The 15,960-nt window shown below is 35.3% G+C and overlaps 2 protein-coding genes across 11 annotated transcripts; one reads left to right on the forward strand and one right to left on the reverse strand.

Moving 5' to 3' along the window:
• The first annotated feature begins 262 nt into the window (after positions 1-262).
• On the forward strand, positions 263-13,113 carry LOC111480522. Of its 3 annotated transcripts, none has more exons than XM_023125618.1 (10): positions 263-273; positions 7,403-7,901; positions 8,310-8,355; positions 8,482-8,560; positions 8,652-8,697; positions 8,777-8,875; positions 10,052-10,120; positions 10,196-10,535; positions 10,653-10,798; positions 10,895-13,113. In XM_023125618.1, the coding sequence occupies exons 2-10, from the start codon at positions 7,461-7,463 to the stop codon at positions 12,260-12,262; spliced, it is 2,634 nt and encodes an 877-aa protein (XP_022981386.1). In that variant the 5' UTR covers positions 263-273; positions 7,403-7,460; the 3' UTR covers positions 12,263-13,113. The 3 variants fall into 3 exon arrangements, 2 of the variants coding, with proteins under 2 accessions (XP_022981386.1, XP_022981385.1); XR_002717850.1 differs by lacking the exon at positions 263-273 and having other exon boundaries at positions 7,314-7,901; positions 10,895-12,621; positions 12,767-13,113; XM_023125617.1 differs by lacking the exon at positions 263-273 and having other exon boundaries at positions 7,314-7,901.
• On the reverse strand, positions 744-4,973 carry LOC111480597 (probable tetraacyldisaccharide 4'-kinase, mitochondrial). Of its 8 annotated transcripts, none has more exons than XR_002717865.1 (10): positions 4,774-4,973; positions 4,321-4,444; positions 3,851-4,081; positions 3,471-3,620; positions 3,140-3,349; positions 2,792-2,851; positions 2,518-2,598; positions 2,145-2,334; positions 1,517-1,608; positions 744-1,398 (listed from the first exon to the last, which is right to left on the reverse strand). XR_002717865.1 is itself a non-coding variant. In XM_023125728.1 (9 exons), exons 1-8 carry the CDS (start codon positions 4,944-4,946, stop codon positions 2,146-2,148), a joined length of 1,218 nt encoding a protein of 405 aa, XP_022981496.1. In that variant the 5' UTR covers positions 4,947-4,973; the 3' UTR covers positions 744-1,584; position 2,145. The 8 variants fall into 8 exon arrangements, 4 of the variants coding, with proteins under 4 accessions (XP_022981496.1, XP_022981495.1, XP_022981498.1 ...); XR_002717863.1 differs by adding an exon at positions 1,681-1,778 and having other exon boundaries at positions 744-1,608; XR_002717864.1 differs by adding an exon at positions 1,681-1,985 and having other exon boundaries at positions 744-1,584.
• Positions 13,114-15,960: the final 2,847 nt, after the last annotated feature.

The following is a 15,960-nucleotide window of genomic DNA, read 5'->3' on the forward strand; positions in this document are numbered from 1 at the left end:
TGAAATTTTCCTAGGATGCATGTGAGTGAAGACAAAACATGCTGGACGGAAGAGACAGTTTTCACTCTTAAAAGAAAAGAGTAGGGTCGAAATCATGGGGATAGATTGTTACATCTAAAGATATTGAAGATAAGTTGGAAGGCATTTGAAGTGTAAAGATTTCAAGATTTCGATACATTCTTTAATAATGATCAACAAGCCAAAGGCCGATCTAGTAATATCAACAGGCCAGAGATTGATCCAACAATCAACAAGCTGGCTCGAGTACAAGGGGTCGAGATATTTATACATTTTCGAATAAAGAACTAGGAAAATATATTCATACACGCTCTCAACTCGTGGGCTCTTTGGTTGTGTTCTATTATGTTAATTTCAATTATGACCTAATTCGTAAGGAACATAGAAAATCCCTAGGTTTTGCCAGTAAGTAAACTCTTTCTCATTCTCTAATGCACTCAAATTCTTTGATCTAATTTAACCATCGAAACCTACGTGGCAAGCATCACATCAGTGTATAATCTTATGTTATATAGGTCACTTCTTTCCCTATAAAACAACACGAAAGTCACTTTTGTCCACGAAAACAATAGGCTAATATCTTCAATTTTTTGTTTTGGTAATTTTAATATTTGATCATCTAAAGAACTATACACATACCACTATCATCGTCTCGTTTCGTGTTATGTCTGTACATATTATAAGCTTTGCTTATTTTTTTAGTTCAATAAATTAGAAGATGGGAATCAAACAACCAACCTTTTCGATAACAATTGATAATTTACTATAAAAGTATACTCAAATTAATAAACGAACATCAAAAATTGGTTCGTCCATTCGAGTTCGAAAGAAGTAAAACATGAAAGTTCCCTCTTTCTTATACCAATTTTAGAATCTATGATTGTTGATGTGTTTTGTTTGTTGGTTAGATTTTGTAATAGATGATCACATGAGAAATTGTTGATCACATGTGCAGTGTTTCTTGTGGAAGCCATGAGCACAATACCAAAACCAATAATTTATACTACCCTTTAATGCTCAATCATGTAAGGTAGGGCACGTAAACTTGTACAACAACTACTTACTATGGAAACTTCAAAACGTGACTGGATAGTGTATTTCGTTTAAATTTTCCAATATCTTTATATCATACCCTAAATCATAATAAAAATTGGTATGATCAAAATCGACTAAAAACCCAACAAAAATAGAACAAACTAGTTGAATTGAACCATACCAGTTTAGTTGGATTGAACCAACCGGATCGGATTGAACCGGATTGATCACTCGTCCCTTAATTCATAGTGAGCGTTCACATGTTTTTTTCCCCTTTCGACAACTGATGAGCGCATGGTTTCCTCCTTGATAAACTTTGTACTTTATGATAGAGGGTAAACGATGCTGCATCAACAACATTTTGAGGTTGAAGTAATGAAAATAACTTAAAGTTGAGGTAAGATTTGAGTATTGGATTGAACTAGCCGGTCGAATTGAACTAGATCAATTGGTTGTCCCTTACTTCACAATGAGTTTCTTATCTTTTCGACAGCCAATGAGTGTACGATCTCCTCCTCGATAAACTTTGCACTTTATAACAAAGGGTGAACGATACTGCATCAACAACATTTCGAGTTTAAACGAACAAAAAAAACTAAAAAATTAAGATAAGATTTGAGCACTCACTCTCACAAGCGTGCAAAGTTATATTGGAGGCGGATACGAGACCGACCATGACTAATTAACGACTAGGAACAAACAGAGATGCTTGAATGGTCGTAAATCTAAGAATGACATAGCAATGAAATCCAATAGAAGAAAAAAGAGTGAATTGTGTATAAGCAATTAAACTCCAAATTGTTCGATGAGAAAACTCGAAAATGTCTACTAGCAGTGAAATCCCTTTGAAATATAAGGTTGAAGACAACGGGCAACAAGATTCTATACAAGTTGTTGTCGATTAGTGAGACGTTGGTCAATGATTTCACCACCTCGATTATAATAACAACAACAATATTATTATTATTAGTTCTCCATTTCTTTTTTTCTTTTTTCCATTTTCTTTTCTTTTTTAATTTTTCAATATTACATGAAATATATGCGATACATCATAATTGAACATGAACTATTTAGATGGTCTAAGATCTAACCTCAACTGCAGACTTCGAGCTCAGAAGACCTCATTACAGAAGACAATTTCACTCGTACCGTCTTCTCCAACAACTCCTCGAAGCGATCCTCGTTGCAACCTTTGATGTTCATGATTTTCAGTTGAGAACGAAGGGCCAAAACACGGTATGGATGCAAGTTCTCGAATATCGCTGGATCCCGATCATAATCCTGGGAAGATATATGTTTTCAGATACAAATTCCGCTCTAACGAACGGTCAAGTCCGGGAGACGACAAGGATTCTAACTTCTAAGATAAAATTTTGAACCCAAAACCTTGAAAGGTTACGAGGGAGGACTGACAGGCATCACAATCATGCATAACTTAGCAAGATGTGTATTGTTTGTACTCACCTTTTCTGTAACAACAATGACTGGTTTAGAGGCCAACGTCTTCTCCAATTCCTCAAGCTTTATTTTAATCAATGCCATGTCCTATATGATTTGAAAATAGACAGTTGAGGCGTCAACAATACGAACAGAACGTGGCGAAAAAGGTCGAGAGAAATAATTCAATTTATACATTTCTAGTTTGCAAGACCTGGATTGTTTGTGTAAACACCACTATGTCTATAATGTATAGGTTATTGTATGAGACATGACAGACATGCAGTAGAAAAATAGTTACCCTGTCTTGATACATGTGATGGTCGGTGAAGTCGAGTCGATCAACATGATATGCTCCTATCTGCAGGGAACGATTTTCCAATTACAAATGAAAACATTAGGTACAAAATGGATAAGACGATTGAAATGCTAATGCAAACAACAGAAAATATCAGTCAAGCTACGATCTTCTTGAACGCATAAAAACAAAGCCAAAAGTAATAAGAAAATGGAAACGAAAAATGGATAAGACGATTGAAATGCTAATGCAAACAACAGAAAATATCGATCAAGCTACTATGTTCTTGAACACATCAAAACAAAGCCAAAAGTAACGAGAAGATGGAAACGAAACGAATTGTTGCGATACCTTCTGCATTGTCTGCACAAAAGCATCAGCAGAGCCAATGGCAGAAACACATAATACAACACTGTTAGACAATGTTCCCAAAGATATTCTGGAATTGATATTTGTAACTTCAAAGAAGAATGAGGGAGCCATTTCGGTAAACACCACAGTAAGCGAATCCTTAATTTTCCGCAACGTTATAATGATATCTTCGTTTCTTTGTGCCGAAATCTGTGGTTTCAAGGATAAATTTCAAGTTTACATAGATTCAGACTTTATAACAAGCAGTTAGATCTTCCTGAAGAAGCTGCCAGCAGCAATATGCGATAAAAGTTCGATCCACGTTCTTTACCAGATTAGCATGATGAATAATGGCAACGTCTGCCTTCTCGAGTGCAGCCAATGGTTCTCTTAAAGGTCCAAGTGGTAATAATTGCCCATTTCCCCACAGTGTTATCCCATTGAACATAACAATCTCCAAGTCATGGTGCAAACTCCAGTGCTGAATTCCATGAACAATATTAAGCTATCACAGTCAAAAATCTGTAGCAAAAAATCCATTTCCAAAGTCTCTAAACAACAAAACCTAGTAAAAATCAGAATCAACAAGGCTGGTGAGTGCCTGATAACCTATTCATACCACTGGTTCTATCCGTCGCCCTTTTACAAATCTCGTGCATGAGATCCCCAGTAAAAGCATCATTAACAACTAAGAGTTAGACGATTATGTACCTGCATCCCATCATCAAGAATAATAGCACCAATTTTTTCGGACTTCGGAAGATTTCTCGCTTGTTCTAAACAACACTTCTCAGTCAATGTGCTACTCCGAGATCCAACATAACCATATTTGTTAAAATACCAAGCAGCAGTTGCTCTCCTATCTGCTCCAATACCTACTTTAACGAGACTCCCAGCAAGATGCCTCCTAAGCATTTTAGCTTCATCCCCACCAGCATAGCCCTGGCAGGCATCAACCCAGCAGGATTCATGATTTCCATCTTAATTTTTAGAATACCATAAAGTTATGGACAATTAACAAACAAATAATTCTTGAAGCACCACCAAAACTAAATTGCCATCTTACTTCAAGCATCAAAATCAACATTCCAAGAAGCAAAATCGAACTTCGGCACACATCCATCAGTACTGAAATTGTGAAATGTGGAAAAGAAAATCATGTTATCTTCAAATCGAGTTACCCTATTAAGAATTAGAGGTGAAATCCCAGAGCTCGCAAGCCATAAGGCAATGAACTCGACCATTGGTGTTTTCCCATTGCCTCCCCAAGTCAAATTCCCAACACTAATAACTGGCACTGGCAACCTTCATATCAACATACAGAAAACGTAAAAACACCAAAACGAAATAAAAATTACAAGAAATATCAATAACTAAAGAATGAAGATTAACACAATCCAGTGCATCAATTTCCAACTTCCCTTCGCTATTACGAAACAAATCGCGCAAAAACACACTAACCAGCACAAGCAACTCAACTCACTCATACTCCCAAATTTTCAAAAACCAGATTCAAACCTTTCAATGCGGCTAAAAGCCGACCATAAAACAACATCTAGACCAGGAATTGATCTGAAGTTCAGAAGAAATTGCGTCCAATGATAGTCGTGAACAGTTCAAAATAGGTCTCATACCGATGCTTGGAACATATGCCGTAGAGGTAGAAATGGTGACGAAGGGACAGACCGAGCTTGTAGAGAGAAGACGCCATGTAGAGAAAGGGGATGAGGGAACGTTGCAGAGAAGAGAGCTTAGCGTGGTCCCTGCTGTAGGCGATTTCGATCACCGACTTCTTCAGTTTCTCCATGGATAAAGACGAAGGAGCAAATGCTACAGTGATGGGAGGGGAAATTCAGAAAAAAATTATATATAAATATTAAAAAATATATTGATAATATATTTTTTATTATAAAAATAATAAAAAAATAAATAAAATAGTCTCTAAAATAAAATAGAAAACCAAACAATAATTTTAGTATCTAATATTTTAAAACTCTTTCAATTATGTCTATTTAATTTAAAGGTTTTAAAATTATCTAATAATTTATTAAATTTTTTAATACTTAAAATTTGTAATTTTTTTATTCATAATTAAAAGTTTTAAAATCTCACTAAATTATAAAAATCCTTAAAAAATTTAATTAATTTACTCTAAATTTTTTAAAAATAATTCAAAAATATTTTACGACTAATAATATATTTAAAGAATATCTCTAAAAATTTAAAAATAATATTAACACTTTTTACGTTTATAAAAAAATAAATAAAAAATATTGAGAGACGAAAACCATTTATTAACACTTCAAAAATTATTTGCTCGAAAATTTACGAGTATTCTTGTAGCTGTGTATTAATGTTAAAGATATTTTTTAATCTTTTAAATAAATTTAAAGATAGTTTTGAAAATTAAAAAAAAAATTTAAAAGGTATTAATCAAATTTTTTAAACAAAATATTAATAATTTTTATCTAAATTAATGTTAATGTTATTATTGAAATTTTTTTAATAGTAAATTAAATTAAATTATAATTTATAAATCCACCAGGGCCCCACGTACCACCAATCAAATTTTCATTCCAGTCGATTGTCGCTCCGATCGTCGCGTGGCTTCATCAGAGCCGTTCACAAGATACAAAACAACCTTTTAAAGAATAGCCACGTGGCAGACGAAGTAAAATAGAAGGCAGAAGGTTGTAAAATGACGGAAATATCCTGTCCGGCAGACGTGTAAAATAATATATTCTACAGTGGGTTGGACTGGGTCCCACAGTCGCTTTCGCAAACAACTTTTGAAAACTATCTCTCACTCGCCTAGATTACGCGTGGGTTTCACGTTAAAAATTGGAAGGAATTAAAAAACAATATTTTAAACCGTTTTTCTGTAATTAATCTAATTTAGTTTAATAATTACTATTAGATGGAAAAATAGTAATAATAGCAATAAAAAATTATAACCTTCTCCCTTAAAAATTAAATGAATTAATATTATTATCGTGTCCATTGTTATACATTTAGAAACAATATAAATAATAATTAAAAAAATATATATTTATATTTAAATTAATTGCTCAATATCATTAAAAGGTGAAATAAACCCGTTAATAATTATTCATATCATTGCACCTACCTCAGCCTAAGTATATTTGTTCAAGATTGAGGGTATATTAGTCATTGTGGTCGTTGTACGGTCTTTTGGACCGAGCATAATATTTTCGTTATTAATTGAATTATCAGTTGATTTACATGAATTAAAAATTTCACTTACTTACCACGAAGTATGGCTCACAATTTATTAAAATTAAGAGTGTACATAGATTGGGTTGGGGTGGGTTCGGTGGTAAGTTTTTTAGATTAACCCTAAGTTTATACTTGGATGCATTAATGACCCGAACAATCCAAATAAAATTTTCAATAATTTATTTTGTAGTTGGGTTACCACGGTCGGTTACTTATCTACGATATATGTTAAATTAATAACTAAAAATTCATAAAATTCAAATATCAAATATTTACCAATCACAACGTATTTCTAACGCGAATATTTTAATTTTTATAATAATCTTAAAATTAGGTGGGATTGAGTTGTAACCTTATTTTTGGTTGAAAAAAATGTGAACTTTGTAACGGATCCAAATTTTTAATTATTTAAAAATTCAACCCGACTCATAATTCAAGTTGATCAGATTATTGGGTCATCTATGTTTGATAATGAAAGTTCCACGTTAGCTAATTTAGTGAATGATCATGAGTTTATAACTAAATGATACTCTCTTCATTGGAATGCGGCATTTTGGGAAAACCCAAAATAGAGCGTTTAATATTGATCAAAGTTTGTCAATTTAATTTATTAAAATTTAAAATTCTAAAAACTAAGTTTTTGACTTTTTTTTTTTTTAATTAATTTATTTAGATACTAAATTTGTAATTTAAATCTTAATTCACGCGCTTAAAGCGCGTAGGTTATAAAAGTGAGAGAGAAATGACGTAGAACCACGGGCAGGAGCAAAAGCAACACGGAAGGTCAAGCGGGCAGAGAATCGGGTAGCGGGCAGCACTACACGCCGTCTTACAAGAGCATCGTTTTTACGCAGGAGGGTTAAAACAGGAAAAGTGAATGAAATTTTAATCCCGAAGGGTGGTCAGAGCCATAGGTTCGGAAAACGAGGCTGCAGTTGTGGTTAGGTTCGGACCTCAGAGATGCCTCACGAAAAAGCCAAACAGCATCGAAAATAATGTACCGAAGAAAAGGAGTGACAGAGAGAGAGAGACAGAGAGGGAGTGAACTCTAGAGAGAGAAAGTCTCGTAGTGAGAGAAAAAGGGATGGGTCAGATCGTGAAGAGGAAGAAGAAAGGGAGACCATCGAAGGCAGATCTGGCACGGCGGTCCGGTGGAGGACTGACATCATCGGAATCTGAACCGCGACGGAGCCTCCGCAGCCGGAATGTGCGGTACAACATCGATTACGACGATTTTCTTGAAGAAGACGACGAGGATGAGGAAGAGAACGAGAGAAGAAGAGAGAAGAAGCTCAAGCTTGTTGTGAAGCTCAACCAGAGCAGAGACGGAGAGAATCTGTCGCCGGTGGCCAGACTTTCTAGGTCTGGAGCGCGTAGAGAGGACGCGGCGGAGTACGGTTCGTCGGCGTCGGAAGGGGAAGATGAACCAGAGAGGAAGCCATTGAAGAAGAGGAGGATTGGCGGAGGTGAAGAAGAGGATGAAGATGAAGATGGAGACGAAAATGAAGATGATGACATTGATGAGGTACTTGAATACAAACAAGATTGATGAACAAGAGAGGCGTGAGGGCAGAAAGATCACTGAGATGTTTACGCCATTGGCCCAGACTTCAAAATTAGCGTTACCTCTTTTCCATTTCTCAAGCATCCGTTTCACTCTCTCTCTCTCTCTCTCTCTAGGTCTTTGGAGAGGTTTTAAGGATTTTGGGGTCAACTGTCAAAAACTAACACCCCTACGGAATCTGATCACGCTCTCCCACCTTTCTCTCTCCACCACTCACTCACTCACATATCATTCTCTCTCTTTCCTTGTTGTCTGCCTTATCTGTCTCTGTTTCTGTCTCTTTCTCTACTTGTTTATCACTCGTGCTGTATTGCGAATTTTATGAGTTTGTTTATATGCCCTTTTATTTGACACTACGGGTTTTGACAGGAAAGGGGAAGGAAGGTGGGCTCGAAGGGGTCCGACTCTGTTCCAGGTTTGTGTTCTTTTCAATTCAATTTGTGATTCTAGTTTGCAGGTTTATTCCAATTTTGTCTTCTTTTGATCTTTGAGATTAGTATTTGATTTGGGTTTGTTTAATTTGTGGTGTTCCTTTGATCAGGGACTCCCTCAGATCGATCATCCGGGTTGCCATTACCTGATAAGAAGACATTGGAGTTGATTCTTGACAAACTTCAGAAGTACGGGGGGGAATTGAATCTCTTTTTCTTTTTGATTTTGTTATGATGTGAAATTCCAAGTTCTTAGAATTAATATCTGAAATGATGGCAGGAAGGATACTTATGGTGTCTATGCTGAACCAGTTGATCCTGAAGAGGTCTGCAATTCCCCCCCTTTAAGTGGTTGTTTCAAGTGTTCTTCGGCATCCAAATTTGAAATAATGTTTGTTGTTGTAGCTTCCTGACTATCACGATGTCATTGAGCATCCTATGGACTTTGCTACCGTTAGGAACAAGTTGGCTAACGGATCATATTCAACTTTGGAGCAGTTTGAGGTGGGTGTCCAATTCTTTGGTTGAAGAATTTTCTTCGACATGCACGTGCCTTTAAGGTTATCCATTTGTGTCCTGGCTTTTCCAAGCCTTTGATGATCCAACGGTCAATTAGAGCTGTGGAATGCCGCTTAATTGGGGGCTGACTAAGCGACAAACATGATGCCACGAAGGATTCATCCCTTCATTGGACGTGTTAATGTGCCTGACAGTCCTATGTTTCTTTGTCTCCTTTTGGGGTGGGGGTTGGAACAGTTGTCAGAATATCATTGCTTTGTACGTTAATGGCTGATCTTTTCTCTTTTCTTTCTTACTCTTCTCCTTTTCTTTTTATTTTTTTTATCATGGGTTGGGGCCGGGGGTGGGGGTGGCGTGTGCCTTTAAGTTTCCTAGCCTAACATGTAAAGCCACCATTGATTGCGCAATGGATCTTTTGTTTTCTATGGTCGATGGTAGCATGCTGCTAATCTTCCAACCAGCTGAATTTCATCTAATCTTTAATGCGTATATCTAGATTTCAATTCTGAATGTTTGTAAGCGTTGGCTCATCCAGTGGAGCTTAGAAACTCATTTGGTTGTACTCTTTTAGGCCTATTGAAGTTTCCATACTCCTCTTGTAGGATTACCCTTCACCCCGGATGAGGTTTATGTATGTTTTTCATACATATAGTTTAGTCTCAAATAGAACTGTGTCTCTGCATTCCAACATTCTTCGCCAAGTTTAATAGCAGCTTCTTCCATTCATGGAAAGAAGTCAAAATGATTCTGCTATATCTTAACTTTTGGAGTTCTTGAAACTTGGAATGGAGGACTTTTGACAATGGGAAGAGACTGGATGAGGAAACTTGGGATTTAGGTTGTTCCACGTTGTAGTTGACTAGTCAATCTCAGAAACTTTATAGCCACTCTCTCCCTCTCACTTATTTATGTAAATTAATTGAATCTTCTGGCTTGTTGGTTTTCAGTTGGGTTTCCTTTCCTTTCACTCTGTGTGTATATATTGTCCATCAAAGTATCAGTGCTTTGCCACTGCTGTCCTTGCGTTCTGAATATATTTTGTAGTTTTGCTATTTGGGTCAGTGAAGGTTCATTCCTTTTGATGTGCTGATTTTGTTTTGAGAATATTGCTTGATGAAGGGGTTATTATATTTTGTTAATTATTGAGCATCTTGGATGCAGCGTGACGTATTTCTGATATGCTCAAATGCAATGCAATACAATTCACCAGAAACCATTTATCACAAACAGGTATAGTTCTTCTGATGTTTCAAATTTCTTTATTTTCTGTCTTCTGAATTAGTTAACATACTTGGTTATGTAAAGGCACGTTCCATTCAAGAGCTTGGCAAGAAGAAATTTGAGAGGGTAAGAATTGAAGTCGGACGCTCGGAGAAAGAGTTGAAGTTGGAGCAGAGTACAAAATTCAATTCATACATCAAGAAACAACCACCAAAGAAACCCTTTTTCAGGACTTTTCAGGAACCCATTGGATCTGATTTTTCCTCAGGTGCAACACTTGCTGGCACGGGCGATGTACAGAACAGTTCCAATCCAATCCATGGTGCTCACTGTGAGGTTCCTAACAATATTGATGGGCAAGTAGAGGGTAGTTCCTCCTTCCTTGATACTACTAATCTGGACAGGGCTGAAGAGCTCTTCTCAGGTATAGCGAAGAACCCTCCCCCCTAATTCTCCAATGATTCTGCTTGATTCCTGATAACTCGGCAAGCAAGTTATTTGGGCGACGTCGAAATCAGTTTTTTTTTACTGATTTTTACAGGAAAGGGTCTTCTAGGTAAATTAGGGAGAAAGACATCTGTGTTTGATGACAACCGCCGTGCAACTTACAATATTTCTAATTCACTAGCGCCAAGATCGGAGTCGATATTTTCAACCTTTGAGGATGAAATAAGACAGCTTGTTGCGGTATTGTCACAAAGAAACTGGTCTCTGCAGTCACTTTTGAGTGGTCTTATCCTGTGGTTTTCACATTTTCCCTCTCCTTTATTTTTTGGAAATTAGGTTGGGCTTCATGCGGAGTATTCCTATGCAAGGAGTCTGGCTCGATTTGCTGCGACACTCGGTCCTAGTGCGTGGAAAGTTGCATCCCAGAGGATTCAGCAAGGTGTACCTGTTGGATGTAAATTTGGCCGTGGTTGGGTTGGAGAATACGAGCCACTTCCAACACCAGTATTATTGTTTGAGAACAACAACCAGAAGGAACTTGGTTTTAATAATAACATGCATTCTACCAGCGAATTAAGAAAGGATGGAAAGCCTTCAGACACTCCTTTGCCGAAGAAGGAATATCCTCTGAGTGCTCCAAGTACAGAAGTGAATGGTCTCGCTAGAGGATCCACCTTAGATGGGAAACCATCTTTCTTTAGGTCCACCACCCCAAGTACCGATCTATCTCCACGGAAAAACCGACAGACCAAGAATTTTACAGACGGAGAGAAGGTTAGAAACCAAGTTGAGTTAAATTCCTTGCCCTCATTTAAACAAAATAATGTTGATCTTGGTGTAGAGAAGCAGCTTCCAGCCAATCTGAATATGACTACTAGATCTAGAGATATTTCGTCGGTAAACTTAAATCTTGTGCAATCTGCGACATATAAACTCCCCAGTGTTAATGGCGTGGTGACCGGAGGATTGCCTAATGGTAAATTCCCGAGCAATTGTCTGAATAGTCCACGGGCTGCTGTATCGTCTCCTAGCTTGCCTTCTCAAACAGCTCCAGTGGCAACTTCCCATGGACAGGACTTACACCCCAGTAAGCCGGTACAATTGATGAGAATGATGATACCTGAAAGAGCCCCAAAACAAGAGAACTCATCCAATCAATCTTCATCTGATTCTCTGCCAGCTTTATCATCAGCTCCTTCTATAATGAGAGACGATTCTAATAATGCTGCTGCAGTAGCTTCTCGTGCATGGATGTCCATTGGGGCTGGAGGGTTTAAACAAGTCAGAGATAATTCCACACCTAAAAGTCAAATCTCTGCAGATTCACTGTATAATCCAGCTCGGGAATTTCATCCACAAATGACACGAGCATGGGGGGAGTTTCGTGCTGGAGGCAATCAGCTTCAGTCTGAGAAGAGTAATTTCCCTGTGCAGGCATTTGTTCCACAAGCCACTCTTGTAGCAAATGAACAACAGCTGCAAAACCGGTCCATGATTTACCCTCAGCTAGTTCAGGCTGACATGTCTAAGTTCCAGTTGCAGTCGACTTGGCAAGCTCTCAGCCCACATAACCAACCAAGGAAGAAACACGAAATGCTTCCTCCCGACTTGAATATTGGTTTTCATTCTCCTGGGTCTCCCGTGAAACAATCCTCTAGTGTTCTGGTTGACTCCCAGCAGCCAGACCTGGCTTTGCAACTTTAAGTGTAGGCTAGTTTTGCAAACAAGATTCATACTAGTAACCTGCAACCTTTGGGGATGAAACCGAGACAACTTTTCCTCTATGTTGCACCAAATTACAAGAACAAACAATTTATCGGTACGACACAGATGATTGCATTCTGCACAAACTCGAAAAACCTGAGGTTGGAGAATTCATCCTAATTTATGTATTAGGAATGAGGAATATCCACCAGCAGGATGTGGGATGGTTCTGTTGCAGTCGAGGAACGGATTTTAGCAGACAATATATATTATTTTTCGAGTTCTCCTCCTACTGTAGAGAATGGATCACTCCACTGCCCTGCTGAGAGTCCCAGACACAGAATGGTCCTAAATATCAGGTACCCCCCCACCATAAAAAATGACAAAAAAAAAAAAAAAGAAAAGAAAATGATTTGCTTGCTTTGTGTCAATTGTTTTGAAAGTGCTGAAAAAGTTGCTATCTGAGAAATTATTGAGGATAAAAGTTCTATTTTTGGGTTGTAGAATAGTCACAGGTGGATTGATGAGCTATAGATCTCTGTAATTACTTGGATAAAATCCCACTTTGGTTCTGCTGCTGCTGCTGCTTTGATTGATACATCCAAGATTTACGTACCAATGGCATAATGCTGTAAGCAACTTCTGTATTCCAGTTTGCTCCAATGAGATTATCTTGATTGTTGATTGGCTCACCATGTTCTTCGAAAATGTTTGCATTTGTCATTTATTCTTAGATACAAAGAATTATGCACTTTTTCTGAACTGAGTAGATGCTTTAGAAAGACAGGAGAAATCTTGATTGTTGACAAATCTAAATTGGATATGATTCCAAATTGATTGTTTGGTTTAAAGAAAGCCTTATATCCAACAAGCTAATATTTTCTTTTGCACGTGATTGATTCTGGATGAGATTTGCCTTTTGCCTTTTGATTTTAATTTATTTTTTAAATCGAGTAGGTGGAGGTTGGGATTCATAGTATTCGCCGTTCGTCAAAGATATAATATCTTAATCAATTGTGCCCCGTTGACACCTTTTGATATTTCTGTTTTTATTTGTCAACATTATCTTTTATTAAACACTTTGGTTATTGGGATTTGAGGTTTGTTTTTGTTTGGTCGCTGCTTGTTTTTGTTTTCGAGATTTGAATGCTTCATGAAGAGGTAAAACGTCTTAGTCAGCGATAAATATTCTTGCTAATGTTTATGGCTTATGGAAGAATCAATTTTATTAAAAAGTAATTATTTTCCTCCCATTTTTTTTTTTCAAAATTTATAAGTTTAACTGTTTCTAATAGATAAAATTAAATATACGAGATAAAAGAAAATGGGAATCGTTGAGCAATTGACCAGAGAGACGACGGACAATGGAGGAAACGACGGACAATGGAGGAAAATAAAAACGCGGGGTCTTTTAAAAAAAATATAAAAGATTAATTAAAGTTTAGTTTTTCCTTTTGACTTCCTTTTCTTATATATTTTTTCCTTTTAATTTTAGAATTATTAATTGAATTTCAAGATTTTTAAAAATTAAATTCATTTTTATGATCTCGTTCCATCCAATCAACTTGAGTACATCTTAGAGGTGTACATTCAACTCGACAACCCGGACCAACCCCATCCGAACTAGGGTTGGATTGAATTGCATTAACATTTTAGTAGGGTTGGGTTCATTGGATTGGATTGGATTAGCATTTTAGTAGGGTTGGGTTCATTTTTCTAAACCCGAACTGAATTGGTTCGGTTTCGGGTTCATGGATAAAATCTTCGGGTTGATCCAAGCCAAATAAAAATATATAAAATATATTAAAAATACTTGTATATATTAGGGTTTGCAGAGTACATTTTGTATAATTTTTTTTTTATATTTTTGTTTTTATTTTTTATACATACATTTGGTATAATTTTTTTATATATTTTAAAAATACCTTAATATTTCATATTTTTATATATTTTAAAAATATCTTAATATTTCATATTATTTTTAAAACACTTTTGAATAAATTAACATATAACTATTAATAAAATAATTTTTTTATTTAGTTTCTTTTATATACATATATTTTAAAAATACCTTAATATTTCATAACACTTTTAAATAAACTAACATATAACTATTAATAAATTTTGTGTAATTATAATTTATACCTATGTTTAAGAATTTTTATTTTATATATAATTTTAAAATATATTCTAAATTATAATATATTTATTATTTATTTGTTGCATTATTATATCACAATTTATATATTTTTTATTTTTGTTATATACAACACTCTTAAACTAATCATTGTTATTTTTGTATTTAATTGTCTTTAGTTTTATGAAAATGTTGAACTATGTTACAATTTTCGCTCGTTGTTTTTTTAATTTTTTATTATTATTATTATTTGTCAATAATTATAGATCAATTTTTGTTTGTTTGTGAATTTTTAATATATTTTAGATTGTATCCGAATAATTATAAATTGTAGATAAATAAAACTTAAAAAATAAAATTTGACAACCCAACCCGAACCTAACCTGAAAATAGAGGGTTGGGTTGGGTTGGGTTGGGTCGTGAAAAGTTTTGGGTTGGGTTGGGTTATCAATTCAACCAACCCAAACTTTTGGGTTGGGTCGAAAAAATCTTCCAACCCGGACCATGTACACCCCTAGTACAACTCAACTAGCTAGTTAAGACATATACTCTCGATCAACAAGTCAAAGGTTTGAACCTCATTTCTCGTCATAAAACATTTTTAGAGTGAGATGTTCATATGAACCAAAAAACACAAATCATACAATATACTTCAATGAATGAAGATAGTGAAAAAAAAGTTGTCAAAATTATCAAAAGATGTTTCAAATGCCACATTGAAGAAAAATAAAGTTTGTTATAAATTTTGGGTGAGTTACAATTTAAAGTAATTTAGAGTTATTGTATTTTAAGACTTTTTATTTACTTTATGTTACAATTAGTCAATATGAATGTTGAGACTATATAAAGCCAGGTATGTTGTAAGGCTATATAAAATCATGTATGTTGTATTTGTAAGTAGACTTGTAAAATGTATAAAAGAAACATTTGTGCTCTTTTTTAGCCAATGACTAAGTTTCTTTGCAATTCTATGTAGTTTAAGTTGCATGTAAAATCATTTAAGCTCGACATGATCAATCTTGCTTGTGAAGTGATTCGAATCTCAATCAAGTGTTATTGTCTTCAGATATTTGATAAGAATCATTCAAGCTAGACATGATCGATCTTGCTTGTGGAGTGATTCGAATCTCAAACAATGTTCTTGCCTTGAGATATTCGATCAACAAGGTAATCCGAATCTTACTCCCTTTGTAGTGATTCCTTATTAGATGTTCTTGTTCTTGTAATATTGATTTTTTTTATTGTGATTGATTGATATGTTTTTTACGAGTTTTTTACATTTTGGTGAGAATGATTTTTTTACGGCTAGGTTGAGATTAATGCATTTTTGTGATTTGATTTTGAGAGTTAGACGACTTCCGAACTTTTTTTTTTTTATCATAAAGTTTTGTAATTAACGTTTTATTATTTAATGTTTTAATTTGTAATTTATATTATGAATTACATATAAATACAAAATCATTAGTATAATCTTGAATACTATGCCGTTGACATTAGAAGGGACCATGTTGAAGAAACAATCTAAGGGGTCTATAGTTTCAAGAAATAATCTTTCAAAGAT

This window comes from Cucurbita maxima, unplaced genomic scaffold (genome assembly GCF_002738345.1).
Source record: "Cucurbita maxima cultivar Rimu unplaced genomic scaffold, Cmax_1.0 Cma_Scf00006, whole genome shotgun sequence".
In the NCBI taxonomy this organism is placed as follows: Eukaryota; Viridiplantae; Streptophyta; class Magnoliopsida; order Cucurbitales; family Cucurbitaceae; genus Cucurbita; species Cucurbita maxima.

Coding starts and splice junctions, on each gene's coding strand:
- LOC111480597 (XM_023125728.1), bottom strand. CDS start 4,946: ATGGAGAAACTGAAGAAGTCGGTGATCGAAATCGCCTACAGCAGGGAC. Junction 4,082..4,320: donor CACCTCTAATTCTTAATAGG/GTAACTCGATTT, acceptor GATGCCTGCCAG/GGCTATGCTGGTGGGGATGA. Junction 3,350..3,470: donor TTATTCATCATGCTAATCTG/GTAAAGAACGTG, acceptor TTGAAACCACAG/ATTTCGGCACAAAGAAACGA.
- LOC111480522 (XM_023125618.1), top strand. CDS start 7,461: ATGGGTCAGATCGTGAAGAGGAAGAAGAAAGGGAGACCATCGAAGGCA. Junction 8,356..8,481: donor GGGGTCCGACTCTGTTCCAG/GTTTGTGTTCTT, acceptor TCCTTTGATCAG/GGACTCCCTCAGATCGATCA. Junction 10,536..10,652: donor GGCTGAAGAGCTCTTCTCAG/GTATAGCGAAGA, acceptor TGATTTTTACAG/GAAAGGGTCTTCTAGGTAAA.